General features: G+C 38.6%; 1 protein-coding gene across 1 annotated transcript in view; it reads right to left on the reverse strand.

The window, feature by feature from the left end:
• appbp2 (amyloid beta precursor protein (cytoplasmic tail) binding protein 2) overlaps positions 1–24242 on the reverse strand; it is a 75345-nt gene that overhangs the window by 13892 nt on the left and 37211 nt on the right. Inside the window, exons 4-10 of the mRNA XM_059973240.1 lie at positions 12777–12900; positions 9402–9570; positions 7789–7878; positions 3888–3955; positions 3364–3469; positions 1564–1688; positions 1056–1141 (exon numbers count right to left, since the gene is read on the reverse strand). Of these exons, the coding sequence (XP_059829223.1) occupies positions 1056–1141; positions 1564–1688; positions 3364–3469; positions 3888–3955; positions 7789–7878; positions 9402–9570; positions 12777–12900 (768 nt within the window). The remainder of the gene's footprint in view (positions 1–1055; positions 1142–1563; positions 1689–3363; positions 3470–3887; positions 3956–7788; positions 7879–9401; positions 9571–12776; positions 12901–24242) is intronic.

Raw genomic sequence — 24242 nt, forward strand, 5'->3', positions numbered from 1 at the left:
AGGTGTTAGGTTGAAGGCACATCTTATTAAGTATATAAGATATATATAAGATTTGAGACTCAAGAGACTCCAGATGATGTAAATCTGGATCAACACATACAAAATGTTGGAGGAGCTCAGTAGACCAGGCAGCATCTATGGAAGAAAATGAACAGTCGATGTTTTGGGCTGAGACCTTTTATCAGGACTGGAAAGGAAAGGAGCAGAAGTCAGAATAAAAGGGGAGTGGGGGGAAGATGATGATTATTGAGCGACGAAGTGAAGATGTTTAGCAAAGTGATACCCCAGTCTGCATTGGGTCAGAGTTCTCATTAAGGGGTCAGCAGTGGGAAGGGTATCCTATGTGTCAATACCTCTAAAGGAGAAAATGTGCCTGGTGGTGGGATCCTGTTAGAATTATGGGGAATGATATGCTGGATACAGAAGATAATGGGATGGTAGGGGAACCTAATCCCTGTTATGTTGGGAGATATGGAGTGATGAATTATTTTAACTGCACTTCCTGTTCCCACATTAGCCTATCTGTCAACAGGCTTCTCCACTGACACATTGAAGCCAGACACTGACAACACTTCATATTTCATCTGAGAAGTACCCAACCTGACAGCATGAACATTGATTTTTCTAACTTCTAAGAAATCCTCCCTTCAGTTTTATCTGTCTCTGTGGCCCCATTTCCCCCTCTCTTTCTCCTCCCCTACCCTCACAATCTGCCCACCACCTTCAGCTTGCTTTCTCTGGTTTCCTGCCTCCTTCCCTTATTCAAGGGTCTACTGTGCTCTTCGGCTATTTGCTTTCCCCACCTATCATTTTCTAGCTTCTCACATTATTCCACTTTTATATCCCTTTCCTTCTCTCACTTGGTTTCACCTATCACCTCCCAGCTCCTGCCCCGACTCTTTTATTCTGGCTTCTACTCCCTTCCTTTCCAGTCTTGAAAGGTCTCAGTCATAATATTGACTGTCCATTTTTCTCCATAAATGCTGCACGATCAGCTGAGTTCCTCCAACATTTTGTATGTGTTGATAACAGTCAAACAATTTTAAAGTACCAACCTTTAACTCTTTTTGAAGAAGCCAACAATAAGTGGTCTTCTGGGAGGATATGAGTGATGATATCTATAGCTCGCTCAGCATGGAATCTGTTGAGGGAAAGTACATATTCAACATTGTAAAAAATGCAGACTTGCTCTTGTCAGGGTAGCAGGCCAAATAAAATTATCAGGTAACTAAAGAAAAAAGGAAAAGAAAAAGGAGATGAGAAAGAATATTGGGAAATCAAACTAGTTTGTAGAAGACATGCAGACGTCAAAAATAATTAAAAAAAAACAAGTTATTTAATCTACAGTAAGAACATCTGGCAGAATGAACATTTAAGTTTGTAAAAATGAGCCATTTCAAGGTCTGTAAATTTCTAAAGTTCGAAATTATCGAACTGCAGTAAAATTTTGATCTGCAGGTACTGAGAAGATTTTTAATTTAGTATATGGAGTTCTGAAAATAAAATTGAATCACCGATTTAACAGGAAATATGATTAATCTGCTACTAAATTAATTGACTTACTTTGCATTGTCAAACTTCCCAGAACTATACTGGTGCACATAAGAGGAATAAGCCAGGTCTTCATGAGCTGTTGCTACATGGATATTCTTGCCCCCAAATACAGACTGTCGGATGTCAAGCGCTGTCTAACAAACAAATTGTTAAAAGTTGAAGTTTACAATTATTAGTCTCCACATGCTGCAAGCATCAACTACTTGCAAATCTACTTTATCTACTAGTGCAGATATTGATAATATCTACATTTGGAAATTCATGCATGATCAAAACTCCATTTTAGCAACATTATGCATGACAACAAATAACAAAACTTAAATGGCTAAAAATGTGTGCATGAACTTTAATCACTTAAAATTAGTGTCACAGTGACACTAATAGCCTCAGTTGCCTTAGTAAATAAATCTTTCTTCCTTTGCCATTGTCACACCATCCTTAAAATCTCCTACATTAACTTGCCATTAGCTTTCAACTTGACCAAAAGATTCCTTATAAAAATAATGCCTTTGATATTCACATGAAGTTACGAAACACAACAATTCAGGTTATGTAAAGAATAGGAGGAGCCACTTTGGCTAACATATTTGATCCAACATTTAATAAGATCACAACTAGTCTTTTAATTCAATACCAATTTCCTGCATGAATCAATATCCTTTTAACTGACTTGCGTTTTCTCAGTAACTCAAATTTTATAGCCTTCTAAATAAGTACCACTCACTGTACTGAATGGGCAACTCCTTATTTTGAAACTATCTAGATCTAGAAACCTAACTCCAAGCCAAACATCACCCTTGCAACTAATCTCCTCAAGACTGCTAAGAATTCTATACATTTCAATGAGTTTCCCTCTCATTATTTTAAATGAGAGGGTATCTACTTAATTTCTCTTCACATGACAAATCCACTATTCTATGATTCAATCTGGTACATGTTAACTGCATTTCCTGGATTACTTAGCTAGGAAAATGTAGGCAAACAAAACAAAATTTTCCCAAAGACAGTCTGTGAATGAGAAATAAATATGCCAAGGAGATCAGAATTGAATGGTTTTGAATGACAGAAGATAAAGACGTAACCTCTGACGGCAAGTGGGAGATCAGAACAACAGAAGCTACTTGATGAGTGGTGGTGGAAAGAAGATGAAAGGAAAAGCTGAATACAACATTCAGAGGACTTAAATCATCACTTAGAATTAAGACTGAACATAATTTGAATTTGAAACAACTGGAATCAATCTGGGTGTACATTAAGGATGATAAAGAGAATTTAATGTTGAAAAAAAGACAATTACAATTGATTTTGAGCTGAAATGTTCATGAAAAGCACAGAATTGAATACAGAGGGGACAACTCAAGCACAAAGATTTCAAGGGTGACAAGTTTAATTATTGGTGAAGTCAGACCAAAAGAGGTAAATTAGACCTTCAAAAATGAGAAATGTGTGATGTAAGCTGTGATCACTGCTGAACTAAATGAAGTAGTCAAAATAGCAGGTTTATTTTGAATAAAAAAAAATTAAAAATGGCTGATTTTGAGTTCCTGCAAATAGCTGCAAGCAAAGGAATCTCAATGTATATGACAACACATATATTTTGATAATAAACTTACTTTGAACGTTTAAGTATAGACAAGACTGCATGGTATTTGTAGCAGGATAATAGAAGTTAGTTTTGATCTTCCCAACTTTTAACTGAGAAAATTAAAGGTCACTTAAGTCTAAGTCTAACATAGTCTTCCTATAACTAAACAAAAACATACTTGAGAATGAAATTCACAAATACATATCTCAAATTTTCCAACATACCTGATAAATAGCCACTGATTGACAAATATTATCTACGTTCAGCAAGTAAAATCCATAATCTAAGAGGGTATCAGAATATTTGGGATGTTTAGATCCAAAATGTTCCCTGAAAATAAATTTCTTTAGTTAACATTAGGTCGTGTATTTTCACAATTTAGATTTTTTTCTTTTACACTTAAAATTTTAAATCCTCTTTAGCTGTGCATATTGTTAATATCCCTTGTTAAGACTTTTTCACCTTTCTATAGAAAAGATGGCATGCTGGGTACAAAAGTCTTTTATTCATTGCATCGATTTTGTTCTTTGATTTTTTAAAGAAATCAACCCAATAATAAAGAATGGAAGAGTAATATCTGAATTTTGGCTTAATTGTTAATTTGCACACTCAACAAATGTGATGGAATGGGTTTTGAAAACTGAACAAGTTAGCTTTGAAAAAAAAAATTCTGAAACTCTAACTTGTATCCTGAGCAACATTTAACTATAAATCAATGGTGCCAAGCTATTTTTACATGGGTGCTTACCGTGCTAAATACACAGCATGTTTTATTAATTGTTCTGCTTTCTTGAATTCCCGCTTCACTACACATGCCTATAAAGCAAAAATAATTTAATTCCAAGTAACGTAATGAAAAAATATATGATTTCCAGAAAGAAATATTAATACATTTTTAAAATTAACACGATTTGCTGTTACTGAAATTAAAGACATCTGTAATGAATACAGTTATTTTCACTTTAACTAAAACTGTCAGGAGAAATTAGCATTATCTGGTGGAGTAGTTTGCAATCAAAAGCAGTCTATGATCAGAACTATACAAACTTGAAAAGCTTTGTTAAATACATACTTAATACCGATGATCCAAAGATCAATAATGAAAAAGTTAAACTTGAATTTCTACCTTGCCTTAAATGTTAGTACGTATGCGGCTAACATTCAAAGGTACATATTTGGTCCATGAGATAGTCTGAAAATATGTTACCAAGTATATAGATTCATAGAATACTACAGCAGAGAGAGTGACAGGCCCTCCAGCTCATCAACCTACTCTGTAATGAACCATTAATCTGCCTAGTCCCATTGACCCGCACCTGGATCCCAGACCTCCATAACCCACGCATTGAAATTGACCCCGCACCCACCACCTGTGCTGGCAACTCATTCCACACTCTCAACACCTCTGAATGAAGTTTTCCCCTCATGTTCCCCTTAAACATTTCACCTTTCACCCTTAACCTATGACTCACCCAATGACAGTGGAAAAAATCCTACTTGCATTTACCCAGACTATACCCCTTTTAATTTTGTATACTTCTATCAAATCTCCCCTCAATCTTCTAAATTTTGGGTATAAAGTCCTAATCTAATCAACTTTTCCCAAGAACTCAGGTCCTCATGTCCCAGTAAATTTTCTCTGTACTCTTTCAATCTTATTTGCATTTTTCCTGTAGGTAGGTGACCAAAACTGCACACAAAACTCCAAATTAGGCATCCCAACTCCTGTACTCAGTATATTGATTTATGGCCAATGTGCCAAAAGCTTTCTTTACAACCTTATCTACCTGTGACACCATTTTCAAGGAATTATGGATCCGTATTCCCAGATCCTTCTGTTCTACCGCACTTCTCAGTGCCCTACCATTCACTGTCTAAGACCTACTCTGGTTGGTCCTCACAAAGTGCAACACCTCACACTTATCTGCATTAAACCTCATCTGCCATTTTTCAGTCCATTATTCCAGCTGGTACAAATCCTGCTGTAAGCTTCCTCGCTGTCCACTAGATCCCCAATCTCGGTGTCATCTGCAAATTTGCTGGTCCAGTTTACCATGTTATCATCCAGATTGTTAATGTAGATGACAAATAACCACAGACCAAGCATTGATACCTGCAGCACACCACTCGTCACAGGCAGGCAGGAGAGGCAATAATCTACTTCTCTGATTCCTCTGGCTTTTCCTGCAAAGCCAATGTCCAAACCAATTTACTACATCATTTTGAATGCCAAGTGATTGAACCTTCTTGACTAAAGTCCCATGAGGGACCTTGTCAAAAGCCTTGCTAAATTCCATTTAGACAACATCCACTGCCTTGCCTTCATCAACTTTCCTGGTAATTTCTTTGAAAAAAGATTGGTTAGACACAACTTACCACACAAAAGCCACGCTGACCATCCCTAATCAGTCCCAGTAAAAATACTTATACTGTATATCCAGTCCCTTAGAACACCTTCCAATAACATTCCCACTACTGATGTCAGGCTCAACAGCCTATAATTTCCTGGCTTATTCTTAGAGTTTTCCTTAAACAATGAAACAACATTAGCTATCTTCCAATCCTCCAGCACCTCACCCATGGCTAAGAATGTTTTAAATATTTCTACTAGGGCCCCTACGATTTCTGTACTAGACTCCCACAGCATCTAAGGGAACATTTTTTCATGCCCTGGTGATTTATCCAGCCTAATTTGCCTCAATACAGTAATCACCTCCTTTTCTGTAATCTGTACAGGATCCATGACCCCATGACCTCACTGCTGCATTTCCTCACACCTGTAGACTGTGTCTACCTCCTGAGGAAATACAGATGCAAAAAAAAAATAATTTTAAAGATCTCCTCCACCTCTTTTGGGACCACACACAGATTATTACTCTGATCTTCCAGAGGATCAATTTTGTCACTTGCTATCCTTTTGCTTTTAATCCTCTGTCGAAGCCCTTTGGATTCTCCTTCACCTTGTCTAATGGAGCAAACTCATGTATTCTTTTAGCCTCTGATTTCCTTAAGCATTCTGTTACATTTCTTATATCTTTCAGTAGCTAACTTGTTCTTGCCTGCCTATTTCTGGTATGTATCTCCTCCATTTCTTTAACCAAGGCCTCAACATCTCTTGAAAACCAAGGTTCCCTAAACCTGTTATCCTTGCCTTTTATTCTCACAGGAACATACAGACTCAATATGCTCAAAATTTCACTTTTGAAGGCCTCCCATTTACCAAGTACAGCTTTACTAGTGAACAAATTATTCCAATCTACATTTGTCAGATCCTTTTTGATACCATCAAAAGTGGTCTTTCTCCAATTTGGAATCTCAACCCATGGACCATACCTATATTTTCCAAACTTAACTTGAAAAAAAAAGCACTATGATCACTAAATGCAAAGTGTTCCTCTACACAAACTTCTGTCACATGCCCTCTCATTCCCTAATAGAATTAGCATCACATCCTCTTTAGTTGGGACTTATGTACTAACTAAGTGAACACATCTGACATACTCATTCCCATCCAGCCCTTTTATAATATGGGAGTCCCAGCCATCTGTGGAAAGTTAAAATCACCTGCTATCACAATATTATGTTTCTTGCAACAGTCTGTGATCTCTCTACAAATTTGTTCCTCTAAATCCCACAGACTGTTAGGTGGTCTATAATATAATCCCATAATTTGGTCATACACTTCTTATTCCTCAATTCTAACTATAAAGCCTCACTGGATGAGCTTTCAAGTTGGTTCTGACTGAGCATTGTCATGATACTTTCCGACCAGTAACGCCACCCCTCACCCTTTAATCTCTTCCACTCTATATCATTTCAATCAATGGAACTCTGGAACATTGAGCTGCCAAGTTCTGACCCTCCTGCAATCAAAACTCACTAATGACTATATCATAATTCCAGATGCAGGTTGTAAATTTTGAACCAGATTTATACTTGAAGAAAATTAGTATATATAGAGCATACTACATAAAACAAATAAGCTATAACTCAGTTGGTAGCTTCAACTTAGTCTCATGCAAGTCAATGGGTTCCTACTCCCAGGCATAAAATTCTAGATAGATATTCCAACAAAATATTGAAGGAGTATTCTAATGTTGGAAATGGCAATTTTCAGATTAGGAATGAGTAAATCTAGCTTGCATCTATTTCGACACATGGATATTAAAGGCATCTTGAGATTTGAAAAACAAGAAACAAGTTACTCTCGTCCCCTGGTCAGTTATCATTTATTCAACATGGTTACTCCAAACTATTGCAATTGAGTGGTAGTGAAATCAAAATGGAGTCAATGAACATATGAGAAGGGATGGATTACAGGAAATGTGGGGGAAATGTGATTTTTCTAGGAGTTAGTACAGACACCCGTTATATGACGAGAAAGTCCGAAATATGAAAATTGAAGCATTGGAATATATGATTATACTGATTTGGAGGGTACCAATCATAATATATACAAACACAAATAAATATCATCATCTAGCTCATGAAATTAAAAAAAAAGGACAAATGGACAAGTGCATTCAGTACTAATAGATTTTAGTGGAATTTGTTAGATCAAGGATGCAATGCCTTACAATCTTAATTTTTAAGCTATATGTTTTTCTGGTTTAGTTCAAATGTATTCACAAAAAGGAAAAACTACTCACTTTTGAAGCTTGCCTCAAAACATCAACTGCTACTTTCACTGGCAAACCAACAGTGATTTCCTTCATGGCTTCTACACACCATTTATAAGCCTAATAACACAAACAAATGCATTGTAATTAAATGCCTTTAAACACCATATGCAACAAGTTGAGTTCATTGAATACAGTGCAAGAAAATAATTCCTTTTAAGATAACTATTGCAATGCTGTAGGTTAAGCATATTTAATGCTATACTGCAGTATTAGTTCCAATTCATTAGGTGGACAATAAACACACCCCAGCGTACAACTGGCATAGCAATTTTCACAAAGTCATACAACAGCCACATAAAACAATTATTACTTTTAACTTTTCAAATCTACATCACAACTACAATGGTAAAATGTATACTAGATTCCTTGATATACAGGAGGAAATAATGTTGAATCATTTCTTTAACTTTCCTCAAAGCTGGCAAACTGACAATCAAAATTTATATCAGCTAATTAAAGACAAGAGTGATTTTTCTATAAAAATAATTTAGGCAAAGAGAATGTGGCACATTAGCAAATGAGAAAATTAAGCTTTTGGGGAAAAATGAATGTGTTTTAGCTTATTTTAAAAAAAATATGATTTGAATATGTGAAAGCAGCTAAACAGGGGTTCCCAAACATTATGCCATGGACCAATACCATTAAGCAAGGGGTCTGTGGGGTCCAGATTGGGTATGTAATTACTTTTAGACTATGTCCATTCACACTTCAATCATCTACTTAAGGTTGGGCTCAGTCAATTGAAATCTTGGTTGGAGAACAATATCCATTTTTCAAAAAAATCAATATGATAACACATGCCAGTGCAGTAGTGCCAAAGGGGTGATGTGTGTTGAAACTTAAATAACCTAATGCTCTGTGGCAAGTTAAGAGTAGTGCCTCTGAGCAGTATTTTATGAATGATACTGGAATGTACTTAGTTCTGCTCATCATTTGTAGAAACTTGTTATATGCCAGTTCATTACACATTTCAAGAGTGACTGTATTTCTAAAGTACTTTGCTGTGGAGCACATGTAACATTTCAATACCAGAAAGAAAGCATTAGTTCCTTCAAGCAATTTGCAAATCTCCATTTGTTTTAATAGTTCTGCTCCCCAAGGTATCACATAATGAAACTGAATGTCCAGTGTTAAACACAGTTAACAATGACTATTTTATTTTGCATTCATTTCTATCCCCTCTAAACATAATGACTTGTATTTTTGTAGGGCTGAGTCTTGAAACTCTCCTTTAACCTGTGATCTGGATAGTGAGCAACTTAAGAATATTCAAGCATGAAAAATGACTTGTAACAAAAAATAGTAAAGTCACAGTTAATTTCCCTTTTATTGTAACACGAAAGGAAGGTAATTGTTATGGCCATATAATAGCAGAAAACGAGACTGGTATATGATGCATATACTGTACACTGAATCTGGACTATCATACTGCATACAGCTGGAGATTTTGAACAGAATTCAAACATTTAAAAAGTTGTTACCATTTCAGAATTTCTGATATATGCATTAGAAGAACTAAAAACTGCTGTGCTTTCTGGAACAGCCATATATCAGTACCTTTTTGCATTATACAAACTTACCTCATCATAATGACTCTTAGCAAAAAGTAATGCACAGAGCTCTCCAAACAGCGCTGCTTTGTTTGCCTGATGACCATGTTTTGCCAGCTTCTCAATGTAAATCTGAGCCTGTTTGTAGGTCTCTTCTCCCAAGTGATACTTACAATTGCCGTTACGCACATGGAGTAACCTTGAAAATAAATGAATGAGAATTATAATGAATACAGGTGGCTCCCACTTTTCGAACGTTCGATTTAAGACAACTTGCTGCTACGAAAGACTTACATTAGTACTTGTTTTCACTAAACAAAGAGGATTTTTGTTTTTACGAAAAAAAGACACCCACCTTATACGTGTGTTCACCCCAAAAAAGACTACAATGACCGTGAAGCCTCGTGCGGGCAGTTGTTTGTACATGCGTGTATGTGCGTACACACGTGCATACGTATGTGTGTACATGCCTTTTTTTTTCTCCAAATCGATTTTGGTTCACTGCCTTCCCGAGTTTGATAAGTGAAACTACACCGTACCTACAATATTTCTACTTCATATAGGGTGTAAATTTATCATATTACTCCTGCTTTTACTATATGTTAGTGCTATTTTAGGTTTTATGTGTTATTTGCTTTGATTTGGTAGGTTTTTTTTTACTTCTGGGAACGCTCAAAAATTTTTCCCATATAAATTAATGGTAATTGCTTCTTCGCTTTACGACATTTCAGATTACAATCAGTTTCATAGAAACACTCTACCTTTGGATTGCGAGGGAAACCTGTAATAACACTAAAATAGATCAATTATCAATGTTTTGAACCTAAAGTTCATTTTTGGCGATAATAGCTTGGAACTCCTTTGTTGTTCTTGCATCAATAGTGCAAAAGTGTGTTGAAAATTCACATAAAAGTGACTTGCATTGAAATAATAATCACAAAATTTACCAGCTGTTATATGCACTTGTAACATTTGCTGGGGAATTTCACAGCTCAAAAATTCAAAGTAAACTTATTTTCAAAGTACATATATGTAACCAAATACAATCCTGATATTAGTTTTCTTATGGGCATACTCAATATATTCAATAACCATAATGGAATCAATAAAAGACCACATCCAACAGGGCAATCAGTGTGCAAAAGACAACATACTGTGCAGATACAAAAAAAAATGAAAGAGATAATAGATAAAAAAATTAAGCAATAAATATCCAGAAAATTAGATGAAGAGTCCTTGAAAGTGAATCCAAAGGTTGCGAGAACAGTTCAGTGGTGAGGCAAGTGGAAGCTGAGTGAAGTTATCCCCTCTGGTTCCAGACCCTGATGGTTGAGGAATAATAACTGCTCCTGAATGTAGTAGTGAGAGTCCTGAGGATGATGGACGCTGCTTTCCTGCAACAACACTCCATGTAGATGTTCAATAGTGGGGAGGGTTTTACCCATGATGAACTGGGCCATATCACTACTTTTTGTAAGATTTTCCATTCCAGGACCCTGGTGTTTCCATACCAGACTGTGATGCAGCCAGTCAATATACTCTCCACCACACGTCTATAGAAGTTTGTCAAAGTTTTAGAGGTCATGCCAAATCTGCCATGCTTCTTTCATAAATGCACTTATGTGCTAGTCCAGAACAAGTCCTCTGAAATGATAACACTGAAGTATTTAATATTGCTGACCTTCTCCACCTCTAATACCCCAAAGAGTAATAGCTCATGGACTCTGGTTTCCTCCTCTTGAAATCAATAATCAGCTCCTACGTCTTGGTGACATTAAGAGATTTACAGCTTTTTGCAGAAAGTTGTGTATTGGGTTCAATGTCACATAGCATACACTTTCCAGTGATCTGGAGACTTCCTGAAATGCCAACTGTCTTATACCTGGTAGCACAGAAACAGAAACCATGCTGCACATACTATATTTGGTTAGACTGCATGTATGTTTTAGTGGAGGATAGTCTGAAATACAATAAAATGTAGAAAAGGAATTTTTTTTAACTAAACAAATGTAAAACAAAATTCTGATTGGAAATCAGTTTTAAATTTTGCTGATTAACACCCCTCAATGGATGCTTACTTTCTTCTGCAGTAGAAGGATAGTGGGGCAGGGGAAGAAGAACACAGAAAAAATAAAATAAACAAACAGTGAAAGAATCTCTAACCTCTACTTCATGGCAGCATGCTCATGAAATTAAAACAGAAAATGCTAAAAATATTCAACAGGTTAAGCAGCAACTATGGAAAAAGAAACAGAAGTAATGTTTCATGTCTGAGAGCCCTTTGATGGAATTGTGAAAGATAAATAACAATTAAATGTTCACTTGTAGTAATAGAAGGGATGGATAGATAGAACAAATAGAATATTTCTGATAGGCGGCAAAAGTGCCAGCTACGGATAGCTACAAATCAATAAACTGTGTGGGATTCTACTTTTTTATTTTTCCATTAAACCAGGGTGGCCATCTGAAAACACCAAATTAAAACAGTACATGGCAATCGATAGTGCTGCTTACTGCTCCACTCTGAGCTTCCTTAGCTGGGACTCTGGCAATGTCCTGATCTAGACTGCAAAAAGAAAATACTTCTTATAAACATCAAACGAATGAGTCTTCTTACAAACATTGAATATGTTGCTCTTCATGTGCAACACATTTTTAACTGTGGCCCAAAAATAAATACAGGGACAATTCTTGAAATAGACCCAAAAATTAATCACATTTTAGAGTACAAGTTGATCCTTCTGTTATAAATTGAAGTTAGGTCATATATGGGACTTAAATAATGTACATTTTGAATTAAAATAGACCTCTTAATACGACTGGCAATGAATAGTCAAGCCAAAATAGAAGACCCAAGGCCTTTAGTAGAACTAAATTTGATTATTCCCCTTGTTCCAAATTGCTGCACCGTGCCTATTTTTCAAAACAAAATGCATCTATGTAACAGCTAGGAAAGATCTATTATAAGCAATATTTGAAATTGATTCATTTTCAATATAAAATCAGTCACTCTGCATGGGCCATATATTGAGAACAGACTTAGGCCAAGCATTTTTAAAATCAAATTTTTAAATTAGCTTGTAAATGATAACTTCGATAGTAAGTGGATAACTCATGATTCTGAATTCATGAACAACTGATTTAATTATCCATTGTGAGACATAAAATGAGCACATAAGTAACTTGTGAGAGCATTGTGCTGGAACATTTTTCTCCTTACAAATACTGCCCGACTTGCTAAATATTTACAGAATTATGTGGTCTTTGTTTTGGAATTTATCATCTGCCTCACTTTAGGACTGTGTGAACTACTGCAATACTTACAAGTAAGGCTATATGTTAAAAGTAATGAAGTGCCTAGAGTTGCAAACTGTTACATAAAAAGATTTTTTATTTACCACTCACCTGACACAGCACTCCACAGCACGAAACCAGTGAAGTACTTCATCATGCAGTGAGCATAACTGCAGACAAGAAAGGAACACCTTCTCAGCATCACTGTACCAGCCTGCATCAGAAAGAAAACCACCTGCAGAAAAGGAAAACAAAGCTTTCAAGCAATTTTTTGTTGGCTCATGAATGGATATTTTGTACAGCCTTCAAATCAGAGGCACACCAAGCAGAATTACATTTAAAATCAGCTGACCTCTCATTAAACAATTAAAGCTTTCGGAACAGCTGCAGCAACTATAAAAAGATAACTGAAATAGCTTGTTACTTGTACTTCATTTGGGTTTCCATAAATTCCAATAGCATACTTACACTAAAAGAAATGGACTGAACAACTTGTTAGAGTACTCATTTAAGATGATACATGAAATTAAGCTATACAATTCCAACTTTTAATGAACACTATAGAAGTCAAGTACATCTAATTAAAGATTTTGAATTCATCACAGCTCTCACAGTTACAGGCTTAAAAACTGGGTGAAAAGCCTCATCTTCCACTGCATATTTTCACTTACATCTCCACTTTTTCAAATGAACAAAACAAGACGATAAGCCCGTGATAAAATCAAATGATATCTGTAATTCCAATGCTTGAGGACCAAGAAAAAATTACTTCTGGAATAAACAAGAAATAATTGGATAAACTTTAAATATGCTCCTTATCCTACACCTACTTATATCATCACTGAGGTGACTTTAAGGGACTAATCTTCATCATTATTTTGATTTTAGAATGGAAAATAGCACATGCATTTAAAAAAATCAGTAAGGATAAATTTAGCTCAGTGGTGCAGCAGTTAGCTCCGAGCCTCACACCTTTAATTGTAAAGAAAGCACAAATGCATATTTATTTTCTTAGAAACATAGAAAACCTATAGCACAATACAGGCCCTTTGGCCCACAAAGCTGTGCCGAACATGTCCTTACCTGAGAAATTACCTAGGGTTACTCATAGCCCTCTATTTTTCTGAGCTCCATATAACTGCCCAGGAGTCTCTTAAAAGACCCCATTGCACCCGCCTCCACCAACGTCACCGGCAGCCCATTCCACACACTCACCACTCTCTGTGTAAAAAACTTACCCTTGATATCTCCTCTGTACCTACTTCCAAGCACCTTAAAACTGTGCCCTCTTGTACTAGCCATTTCAGCCCTGGGAAAAAGTTTCTGACTATTCACATGATCAATGCCTCTCATTATCTTGTACGCTTCTATTAGGTCACCTCTCAACTTCCATCGCTCCAAGGAAAAAAGGCTGAGTTTACTCAACCTATTCTCATAAGACATGCTCCCCAATCCAGGCAAGATCCTTGTAACTCTCCTCTGCACCCTTTCTATGGTTTCCTATAGTGTGGCAACCAGAGCTGACCACAGTACTCCAAGTAGGGTCTGACCAAGGTCCTACATAGCTGCAACATTACCCCTCAGCTCCTAAACTCAATCCCATGATTAATGAAGGCCAATGCACCATATGCTTTCTTAACCAGAGTCAACCTGCGCAACAGCCTTGAGTGTCCTATGGTCTCAGACCCCAAGATCCCTCTGATCCTCCACACTGCCAGCAGTCTTACCATTAATAGTACATTGTGCCATCATATTTGACCTATCAAAATGAACCACCTCATACTTATCTGGGTTGAACTCCATCTGCCACTTCTCAGCCCAGTTTTGCATTCTAGCAATGTCCCACTGTGAACTCTGACAGCCCTCCACACTATCAACAACACCTCCAAACTTTGTGACATCAGCAAATTTACTAACCCATCCCTCCACTTCCTCTTCCAGGTCATTTATAAAAATCACGAAGAGTAGGGGTCCCAGAACAGATCCCTGAGGCAAACCACTGGTCACTGACTTCCGTGCAGAACATGACCCGTCTATAACTGCTCTTTGTCTTCTGTGGGCAAGCCAGCTCTGGATCCACAATGCAATTTCCCACTGGATCCCATGCCTCCTTACTTTCTCAATAAGCCTTGCGTGGGGTACCTTGTCAAATGCCTTGCTGAAATTCATATACATCTACAGCTCTTCCTTCATCAATGTGGTTAGTCACATCCTCAAAAAATTCAATCAGGTTCGTAAGGCATGACCTGCCTTTCACAATGCCATACTGACTATTCCTAATCATATTATACCTCTCCAAATGTTTATAAATCCTGCCTCTCAGGAGCTTCTCCATCAACTTACCAAACTCTGAAGTAAGACTCACTGGTTTATAATTTTCTGGGCTATCTTTACTCCCTTTTTTGAATAATGGAACAACACCTGCAACCCTCCAATCTTCCAGAACCTCTCCCACCCACATTGATGATGCAAAGATCATCGCCAGAGGCTCAGCAATCTCTTCCCCAGTAGCCTGGGGTACATCTCTTCTGGTCCCAGTGACTTACCTAACTTGATGCTTTCCAAAAGCTGCAGCACAATTCTCTTTCTTAATATCAACATGCTCAAACTTTTCAGTCAGCTGTAAGTCATCCCTACAATCACCAGCATCCTTTTCCATACTGAAGCAAAGTACTCATTAAGTACCTCTGCTATCTCCTCCGGTTCCATACACTTTTCCACTGTCACACTTGAATGGTCCTATTCTCTCACATATATCCTCTTGCTCTTAATATACTTTTCAATGCACTGGAGTTTTCCTTAATCCTGTCCGCCAAGGCCTTCTCATCGCCCCTTCTGGTTCTCCTAATTTCTTTCTTGAGCTCCTTCCTGCTAGCCTTATAATCTTCTAGCTATCTATCATTACCTAGCTTTTTGAACCTTTTCTTCTTGACTTGATTTACAACAGCCTTTGTATACCACGTTCAAGTTTGGCCTGTCACTGAATGCTTACTTCGACAGAGGTACTGTTGAAAGTCTGGCTGCATCGTGGCCTGACACAGCTACTTAAATGCAAAGGATTGCAAAAAGTAGCAGATGGTAGTTGATGCCCAATTTATCACAGGTGCATTCCTCCCCACCACTTGTAGTATCTGAAGATTATGTGAACCCTTGTATTTAATAACTGGTAAAACCTCCTTTAGGAGCAATAACCTCCAGCAAATATTTTCTGTAATTGCTGATCAGATTTGCACCATGGTGAGGAGGAATTTTAGACCATGCCTCCAAACAAAATGGTTTCAGTTCATCAATATTTCTGGGATACCTTGCATGAATAGCCCTCTTCAGGTCATGCCACAGTTTCTCAATTGGGTTAAGGTCTGGACTCCAACATGGTCATTCCAAAACACAAATTTTCTTCTTTTTTAACCATTCTGTTGTTGATTTACTCTTGTGTTTCAGATCATTGTCTTGTTGTATCATCCAAATTCTATTAAGCTTCAGGTGATGGACTGCTACCCTGACATACCCCTGTAAAATGTCTTGATTCATTTTCGAATCCATTGTTCCCTCATGACTACAAGCTGTCCAGGCCTTGAGGCAGCAAAGCAGCTCCAAACCATAACGTTTCTTCCAATATACTTCACAGTTGGGATAAGGTTTTGGTGTTGGTGTGCAGTATCTCTTTTCCTCCAAACACAGCAGTGTGCATTTCTGCCAGAAAGTTCAACTTTTAACTCATCTGTTCAGAGAACGTTGTCCTGAAAGCACTGTGGAATATTCAGGTGTGTTTTTTTTTTGCACACTTGAGACGTGCAGCAATTTTTTTGGGGGTGCAGTAGTTTCTTCTATGGTGTTCTTCCACAAACACCATTCGTGTTCAGTTTTTTCTTACAGGGAACGCATGAACAGAAACTTCATCTAGAGATTTCTGCAGGTCTTTTGCTGCTACCCTTGGGTTCTTTTTCACCTCCTTCAGCATTGAATATTGTATTCTTGGTGTGATCTTTGCAATACACACAGTCCTAGGGAGAGTAGCAACAGTACTGAATTTCCTCCATTTGTAGACAATTTCTCTTACTGTGTACTGATGAAGACGCAGGACCTTAGAAATGCTTCTGTAGGCTTTTTCAGCTTCATGCATCTCTACAATTCTTTTTCTAATGTCCTCAAAGTTATTTTGATTCAGGCATGGTGCATATAAACAGATCTTTCTGGAGAACAGGCTCTGTCAGTAACCTGATTTTGTGTGTCTTTTTTTTACAACCCTCACCGCCTATCTCATCTCATTGATTTGAACATGAGTCTAAATAAATTTTGTAGAAGGCATTACTCCAGAGGTTCACATACTTCTGTGAACCTAGGTTGTGACTGTTTAAATGGTGTACTCAGTATTGACAAGTCGTAGTACAATTGCTTGTGTGTTACTAGCTTAGGCAGATTGCGTTTGTCTATTGCTGTGACTTAGATTAAGATCAGACCACATTTTATGAGTAACTGCAATGGGTTCACAAACATTTTCTTAACATCTATAGGAATTTAAAGTTGCTCATCCTTTCTACCTCTGATCCTCCGATGAGCACTGGCTCATAGACCTTTGGTTTCCTTCTCCTGAAGTCTATGATCAATTCCTTGTTCTTGCTATGACACCACTCTGCCAGATTTTCAATCTCCTACATGCTGATATATCATCACCTTTGATTCGGCCCATGACAGTGGTGTCATCAGTAAATTTGACATTGGAGCTTTGCTTAGCCACATAGTCATAGGTATAAAACAAATAGAGTATGGGGCTAAGCACACAGCTTTGTGGTACGCCTGTGCTGATGAAGATCATGGAGACGTTGTTGCCAATCCAAACTGGCTGGGGTCTACAAGTGATGAAATCCAGGATCCAATTGTAAAAGGAGGTATTGAAGCTAAGGTCTTAGTTTTGAGGGGATTGAATACTAGTTGATAAAGAGCATCCCAATGTATAGATTTTTGCTGTCCAGATATTCCAGGATTGAGTGAAGAGCCAATGAGACGGCAATTGCTGTGGATCTGTTGCTCCTGGAGGCAAATTGGAGTGGATACAATTTGCCCTCTCAGGCAGGAGAGGTCTAAACTGCTGCATGCCATCCACTTTTTATGATGGCTAATAGATAGCCCCACACACAGACTCAAAGTTCCCAGAGCCAGCTCAAAAGCCTTTTCTCCACAATGAGTATGAATTAGGAATCACCACGAGTCAATGGAGATATTGTACTTCCCCAAAAGGAGCTTTAAAATTATCACTGCATCTCTTCTCATTCCAGAGATTAAAAAAAACATCCTTTTCCAGATTTTTGGCCATATAAACATGATTCTGACTAGATGTTGTTAGGGCTGCAATCTCAGAAGTATTGGCCTGCAAAAAAAAACACAAGACATTGGTTTGCTTATCTTTGATGCAGAGGAGTAACTATCTACTCAGAAGTAGAGTGGATATAGGGCAGAGATCTCTGCTGACTGTTAGACCATGAGTTTTGTACTGGTTTGTCATGATGTCTTAAACAGCCATTTCCTCAGATCACCATGATAAAGGAAATAGTCCCTACTCCTTTTTTTTTCAGGGTTTTGCCATGACCTTTATTATCAGGGACAGGTTGGCAGAGGATTTGAGGGCATGGCTCATTTTTTCTTCCAAGAACTAGCTGACGAATCAATAACCAGCCTTGAAACACATGGAGAGCAGTTGAGAGCAAGCCTCGTCGTAGATCTTAGAAGTCAACTGTGGGGATGACAGTGAAACAAGCACGCTATCTCTCAACAGTTCAGAGTTTTACTGACAGAGCATTTTGTACAGCTTTTAGAAAACGGGTGTCCTCCCAAGTGTTCAACTAATTTTGATATCCATTACCTGTTGAAAATATTTCTAATAAGATTAATGTTCAGGTTTGTTTGATGGCTCATTAGTACAATACATTATGCAGAACATAAATTCCAACCACTCTCCCCAGTTCAATTCTTTTTCCACCTGAATTAATTGATAGGTTGCAGGACTAAATAGAGGAGCTCTATTTTATATCAAGGATGATAATAACTCCAGGTTTCTGACTTCAGATATCATAAAACTTATTTCCGATGGATGAGCATGCATTAGAGCACCTCTGATCCAAAATTTGTACAAACCACCTTCAAAGGGAAAGCTTAAAAGGACAAACAGAAACTCATCATTCAGTAAAACATCACAAAACAAATTATCCATTAACTCCAAAATCAGATACAGCAATGCTAAATGATGTATTTTTCAAAGAGAAAAAAAATCAGATTAGCGTAACATTTTGTGTTCCCCTCAATTTATTATAAGTTACCTTGGTTGGAACAAAGGACTGTAAACTTCTTTGTGCAAATTATGCCCTGTTTCCAATAATGATTTACACTCGTTTACAAAATGCTGTAAGTTACTTCTGCCTAGTAAGCTAGAAAGACTTGATGGTTTTGTAACAAGACCATTAAACAAAGGTGCCAAATTAGGCTGCTTGGCTCTTTGAGTCCATTCTGCCAATCAATCATGGCTGATTTATTGTTCCCTTTTAACCCCCTTCTTCTGCCTTCTCCCTGTAACCTTTGACACCCTTATCAGACAAGAATCGACCAACCTACACTTTGAATATATTTAATTACTTGGCTTCTACAGCCATTAGTGTTAATGAATTCCAGATTCACCACCCTCTAGCTAAAGAAATTCCTCATCCCTATTCTAAAGACTTCTTTTTATTCTATGGCAATGCCTTCAGGTCCTAAAATTTCCCACTACTGGAAACATCCTCACCAAATCCACTCTATCCTGGCCTTTCAGTACTTGGTAGATTTCAATGAGATCCTCCCTTAATCTTTTCACATCTCAGTAACAATGAGTAACAGTACCACCCTCATTCTAAATAAGTCCTTCTCTTGGGATCCAGTGCCAACATGATTTTTCCAGTTGACTTGGATATTGAAGTCCCCCATGGCCACAGTAACACCGACTCTTAAATGGATTTTTCTATCTTTTGTTGTAATTTGTACCCACATTCTGACTGCTGTTCTCCCATTGTGGTCTTTTACCTTTGCAGTGGTTCTTAACTTTAACAAGGATTCTACATCCCTGATCCTATGTCACTTTTTAGTGCAGATTTAATTTCACTTTTTTTTAAAACCATGAGCCTTCACTTCTCTTCCCATGTACTTGTCAATTCAATAAGCTCCTTCATATCGTTTCATATACTGCGTGCATTAAATTTAACCCCTTTAGTCCAGTATTCACTACCCCTCTTCTTAAAATCATCTCTGTTGCCTGAAGTTAAATTCTTCTACCTTACTAATTTTTGTTGTTCTTCTGGTGACTTCAGTAACCTCTCCTGTGTTCTTCCTCCCTTTAACTTTTCAAATCTTTTTCTAATCAGTTGAACCCACCTCCTTACTAAGGTTTAAAGCACTATCCACAGCCCTAATGTGATTCATCACGACTTTGATTCCAACACATACTGCCCCATCAGAACAGCTCCTTCCTTCCCCAATACTGGTGTCAATGTCCCACAAACTCAAGCCCACTTCAAACCGACACAAATCTTTGAGTCACAGTTGCATGTGACTCAGGTGACAATCCACAGATTGATCCAAAACCCTCTTGATTCTGCTTGGTAATTTTTTCCTTAGCTGCTTATATTCCCCTTAGCAGAACCTCTTTTCTTGTTCTACATATGTCATTGGTACCCTCATGGACCACAAAAACTAGATTGCTTGCCTCCCACTGCAAATTCCTCTACAGATCAGATGAGATATCCTGAATGTGGGCACCAGTCAAGCATCACAACGTTTGGGATTCTCAATCTTTGTGAGAGGAGGACCCCCCACAATAGCTACTACGATTCTAAGGGAAAGATACCCCTGGGGGTGCCCGAGGGTGGGGGGGGGGGGGGATATGAGCACCACAGTCAGATGGACACGATGGTAACAGACCCAGCCAATGGACAAATGACTATGAGCAAGCAGTGTGCATGTGGCAAAATCTGCAAGAACAATTGCAGCTTGAAGATCCATCAAGTGAGGATGAAGTGTCTGGCGGGAGCAGGAGCAGCACAACGCACAGGTGTCTAGCCTCGTGAGACAAAGGAGGTGCCAGGCCCAGAATCACCCCATAGTGCCCAGAACCTCCAAGTGTTGCAAACTGATCCCTCTAACATCAATTCTAACAAAAGGCAGATCAAATGGCCTGCAGCTAACATGATGTCACTGTGGAAACAGTTTGACAAAGATGTCAACCAAATTCTGAAGGCAACGGCGAAGGAAGGGGTCAATAGGAAGCTGCAAGCCATGACAACAATCATGGTCAGCATTGCAGCTAAGGGACACGGCATCCATTCAGGCCACCTGCAAGGCTGGCTGAAATCTGTGGCAGGACTGGTTAGCAACTGCCAGCAGGCTGGATGGAGAGTGAGGTGTCTCCCAGTGGAAGTTGGTTGTAGGGGATTTGCAGCCTGTTCCGTAGCTAGAGCCTACAGCAATTTGGGCATCTAGGGAGAGAGGAAGAGGAGAGCCATCTGCAGTACCACCGATGCAGCAGAGAGGGCCTCAAGGTGGCTGTGGCTCAAGAGAGGGGAGCCATGGAGTCATGTGTAACTAGCCATCTGGACACAAGCTGGGGTCTGATCAGCCCCAGCTGGGTCAACTGGAGAAGGGTGTATGATGTTGAAAGACCCGAAACACCTGATGATTCCAGGAACATCACTGATGATATGTCCAGAAGCATCAGTAGATATATGCACACAGCTCTGATCCCTGTAATGTTTCTTTAAAAATTATAGTTTGATCATTTGATTGAAACAAAACCATTTTAGTTGTATTAAACAAAGTATGAAAAGTAAATACTTTTAGCTGGCTTAATGAAAGAGTTTGTTTCCAGCAATAATTAATTGAACATTTGTTCAAACTTGAGTGAGAAGGCCAGGTTGCAAAATACAATTCAAAATGGATATAACTTCAAAAACTATCTACAAGCTGCACACATCAACTTTCAATCAATTTCAACTATGGACCTTTGTCACATTTTAAGCATTACACCCTATCCCTGTTATATGCAAGGGATGCGTTCCATGCAGTCGTCGCATAGTATGGAAAGCGCATTATGTGAGTAATTATTTAAATGGAGAAAATAGGGATGTGCTCTGGAGGGCTTCCTAAATATGCTTTATCTGTAATTTATTCACATTTTCATACCAATACAACACAAAAGCAGTACCACAAGGCAACATTCATATTATATTTCATCAACTTAAGGTAATATTCAACATAATAAATCATAGGAAGTTAACATACTAGGGTGTACAGTACTCACCAACAGTGGCAGGTGTGTAGGCTCTGGGAGATGAGTAGTTGTGCAGTGGTGTTGGGCAGCTTTATATGAATGAGGTGGATGGTTGTGGGTCATCAGGATCATCAAGGTCAGCAAGGGGTGAAGGAAGACTCAAAGAACTCTGTGAAGTTAGTGGAACTCTCAGGATTGCCGGTAGCAGAAGATGTGATAAAGTGTGGAGTGCTCAGGTGGAGGTGGAGTTGGTGTGGATGACACCGATTTGAAGGAAGTGGTGAGGGTTGTTTGCTTGGGAGCATTTTGTTTTTCAGCATAAATTTGCTTGTAGGGAAGAAGGACTGACTGTAGGGAATGACTGAAATGCTGACTCCGTTCTAAACTTGGGTCCACGTCCATCGTAATTTGTGCCAAGTGTTCCCCAGCCTTAAAAAAAATTCTGCCAGTTGCTTCACCATAAAATCCTTCACCTGCAACTCGACACTTTCTTCTTCATTATTGTTATCACCTTCAGTTTGAGTTAAACGCAGAAGGTCAACCGTACTTATTTCTTCATCAAGAGAATCCAGGAGTTCTACCACGTCAGCAGTCGTGAGATCTGAGAATCCTTCCCCACCAATTTTACAGTCCAGGGCCACACAATCCTGGACAGCTGCAATGAATGCAGGAAACCCCTTGAAGGTGTGCACACACTCCACCCAAACTGATTTCCATGCTCAATTGAGAGTGGAAGACCTGACCTCTTTCCAGGATTCATCAATGTTGTTGATGGCATGTCCGATGTTGAAGGACTTTCACCATTCCCTCACTGTTGGTAATCTCCCGAGATTTTTAAAATCACCTGTTGCTTGCAGCATCTGAGAGATGGTTCGCCATAAAAAATAAACCTTGAATGTGGATATCACACCTCAGTCAAGTGGTTGAATCAGCGATGTGTTCGGCAGCAGTTAACGCACTATTATGAATGCTGTCCAAATGTTTAGGATGGGCTTATGCATTATCAAGCAACAAAAGAACTTTACAAGCAAGATTCTGTTCCCAGTAGTAGCATTCAGCCTCAACAGCAAAATCTTTAGCAAACCAATCTTCAAAGACTTGACCAGTGACCCATGCTTTCTTGTTAGCTGTCCAGTGGACAGGAAGCATATTCTTACTCAAACCCTTAAGAGCACAGGGGTTTAGTAAATGGTAAACTACAAGAGGCTTCATCTTACAGTCTCCTTCAGCATTGGAGCACATAAGCAGAATCAACCTATCCTTCGCTGCATTGAAACCTGACAGTCTTTTCATCCTTACTTATGTAAGTGCATTTCGGCATACACCTTCAAAAAAGCCTGGTCTCATCTGCATTAAACACATGCTTTGGTATGAAGCCTAACTCAGCTATCATAGCCCGCAACTGCACAGGGTAGTGTCCAGCAGCTTCATGGTCAGCCTAGCCTGCTCACCACGCACAGCTAAGTTGTGAAGCCTCTGACGATTAACAAATTTAGAAAACCAACCCCAACTTGCATTAAAGCTAATATCACTTGACACTTCCTCACTAGCCTCTGAACAAAGGCGACCACAAATTTCCAAAGCTTTCACACTGAGTGTTGTTCTTTTCTTTGTTTCATGCTCAATGTACAAACTCAACACTTTCTCCACTTTTGTCATAATTGGGTGACGTACTTTGGTAACAATCTTTGAAGACACCTGAGATGAATCAATCACTGCACTTTTTATTTTCTCAGCATTTTTCTTTATGTTCCTGATTGTGGACTCACCCAGGCCGAAGTAGCATCCCAAAGCTGTGCTACCTTCACCTGACGCGGCCCTATTTATGATTTACAACTTTTTTCAAGTGTTAAAGTGGTTCTCCGCTGCTTGGCTGACGGCCCAGGACTTGACATAGGATGCTTAGGAGGCACAATTAAATATTTCAAGCACAAAATCACCGCACCATAGGTAATAACAACAAAAAGTTAAGAGCGCAAGATCGCACACCCACATGCTGTCATTACCAATGCAAGACTGGCGGGAGTGAGGCTGTGAGGCGTGCGCGCGTGGCTTGTTTTGGCGGGGCAGCAGTGCATCTCGTCTCACACAATACTGGTTGGCCAACAACCTCGCAGACTCCACCGGACATGCACGCTTAACTGTGAGTTTTGGACGCATTTAAGGAGAAGTTGGTAGAAATAGGTTCGATGCACAACTGGTTAAACGCACATAACGTGAAGACACATATAACGGGGATAGGGTGTACTTGCAAACTTCTCTCACTAAGTATAAAACTCCAAAGCAAT

This window comes from Hypanus sabinus, chromosome 6 (assembly GCF_030144855.1).
Source record: "Hypanus sabinus isolate sHypSab1 chromosome 6, sHypSab1.hap1, whole genome shotgun sequence".
NCBI classification, from domain to species: Eukaryota; Metazoa; Chordata; class Chondrichthyes; order Myliobatiformes; family Dasyatidae; genus Hypanus; species Hypanus sabinus.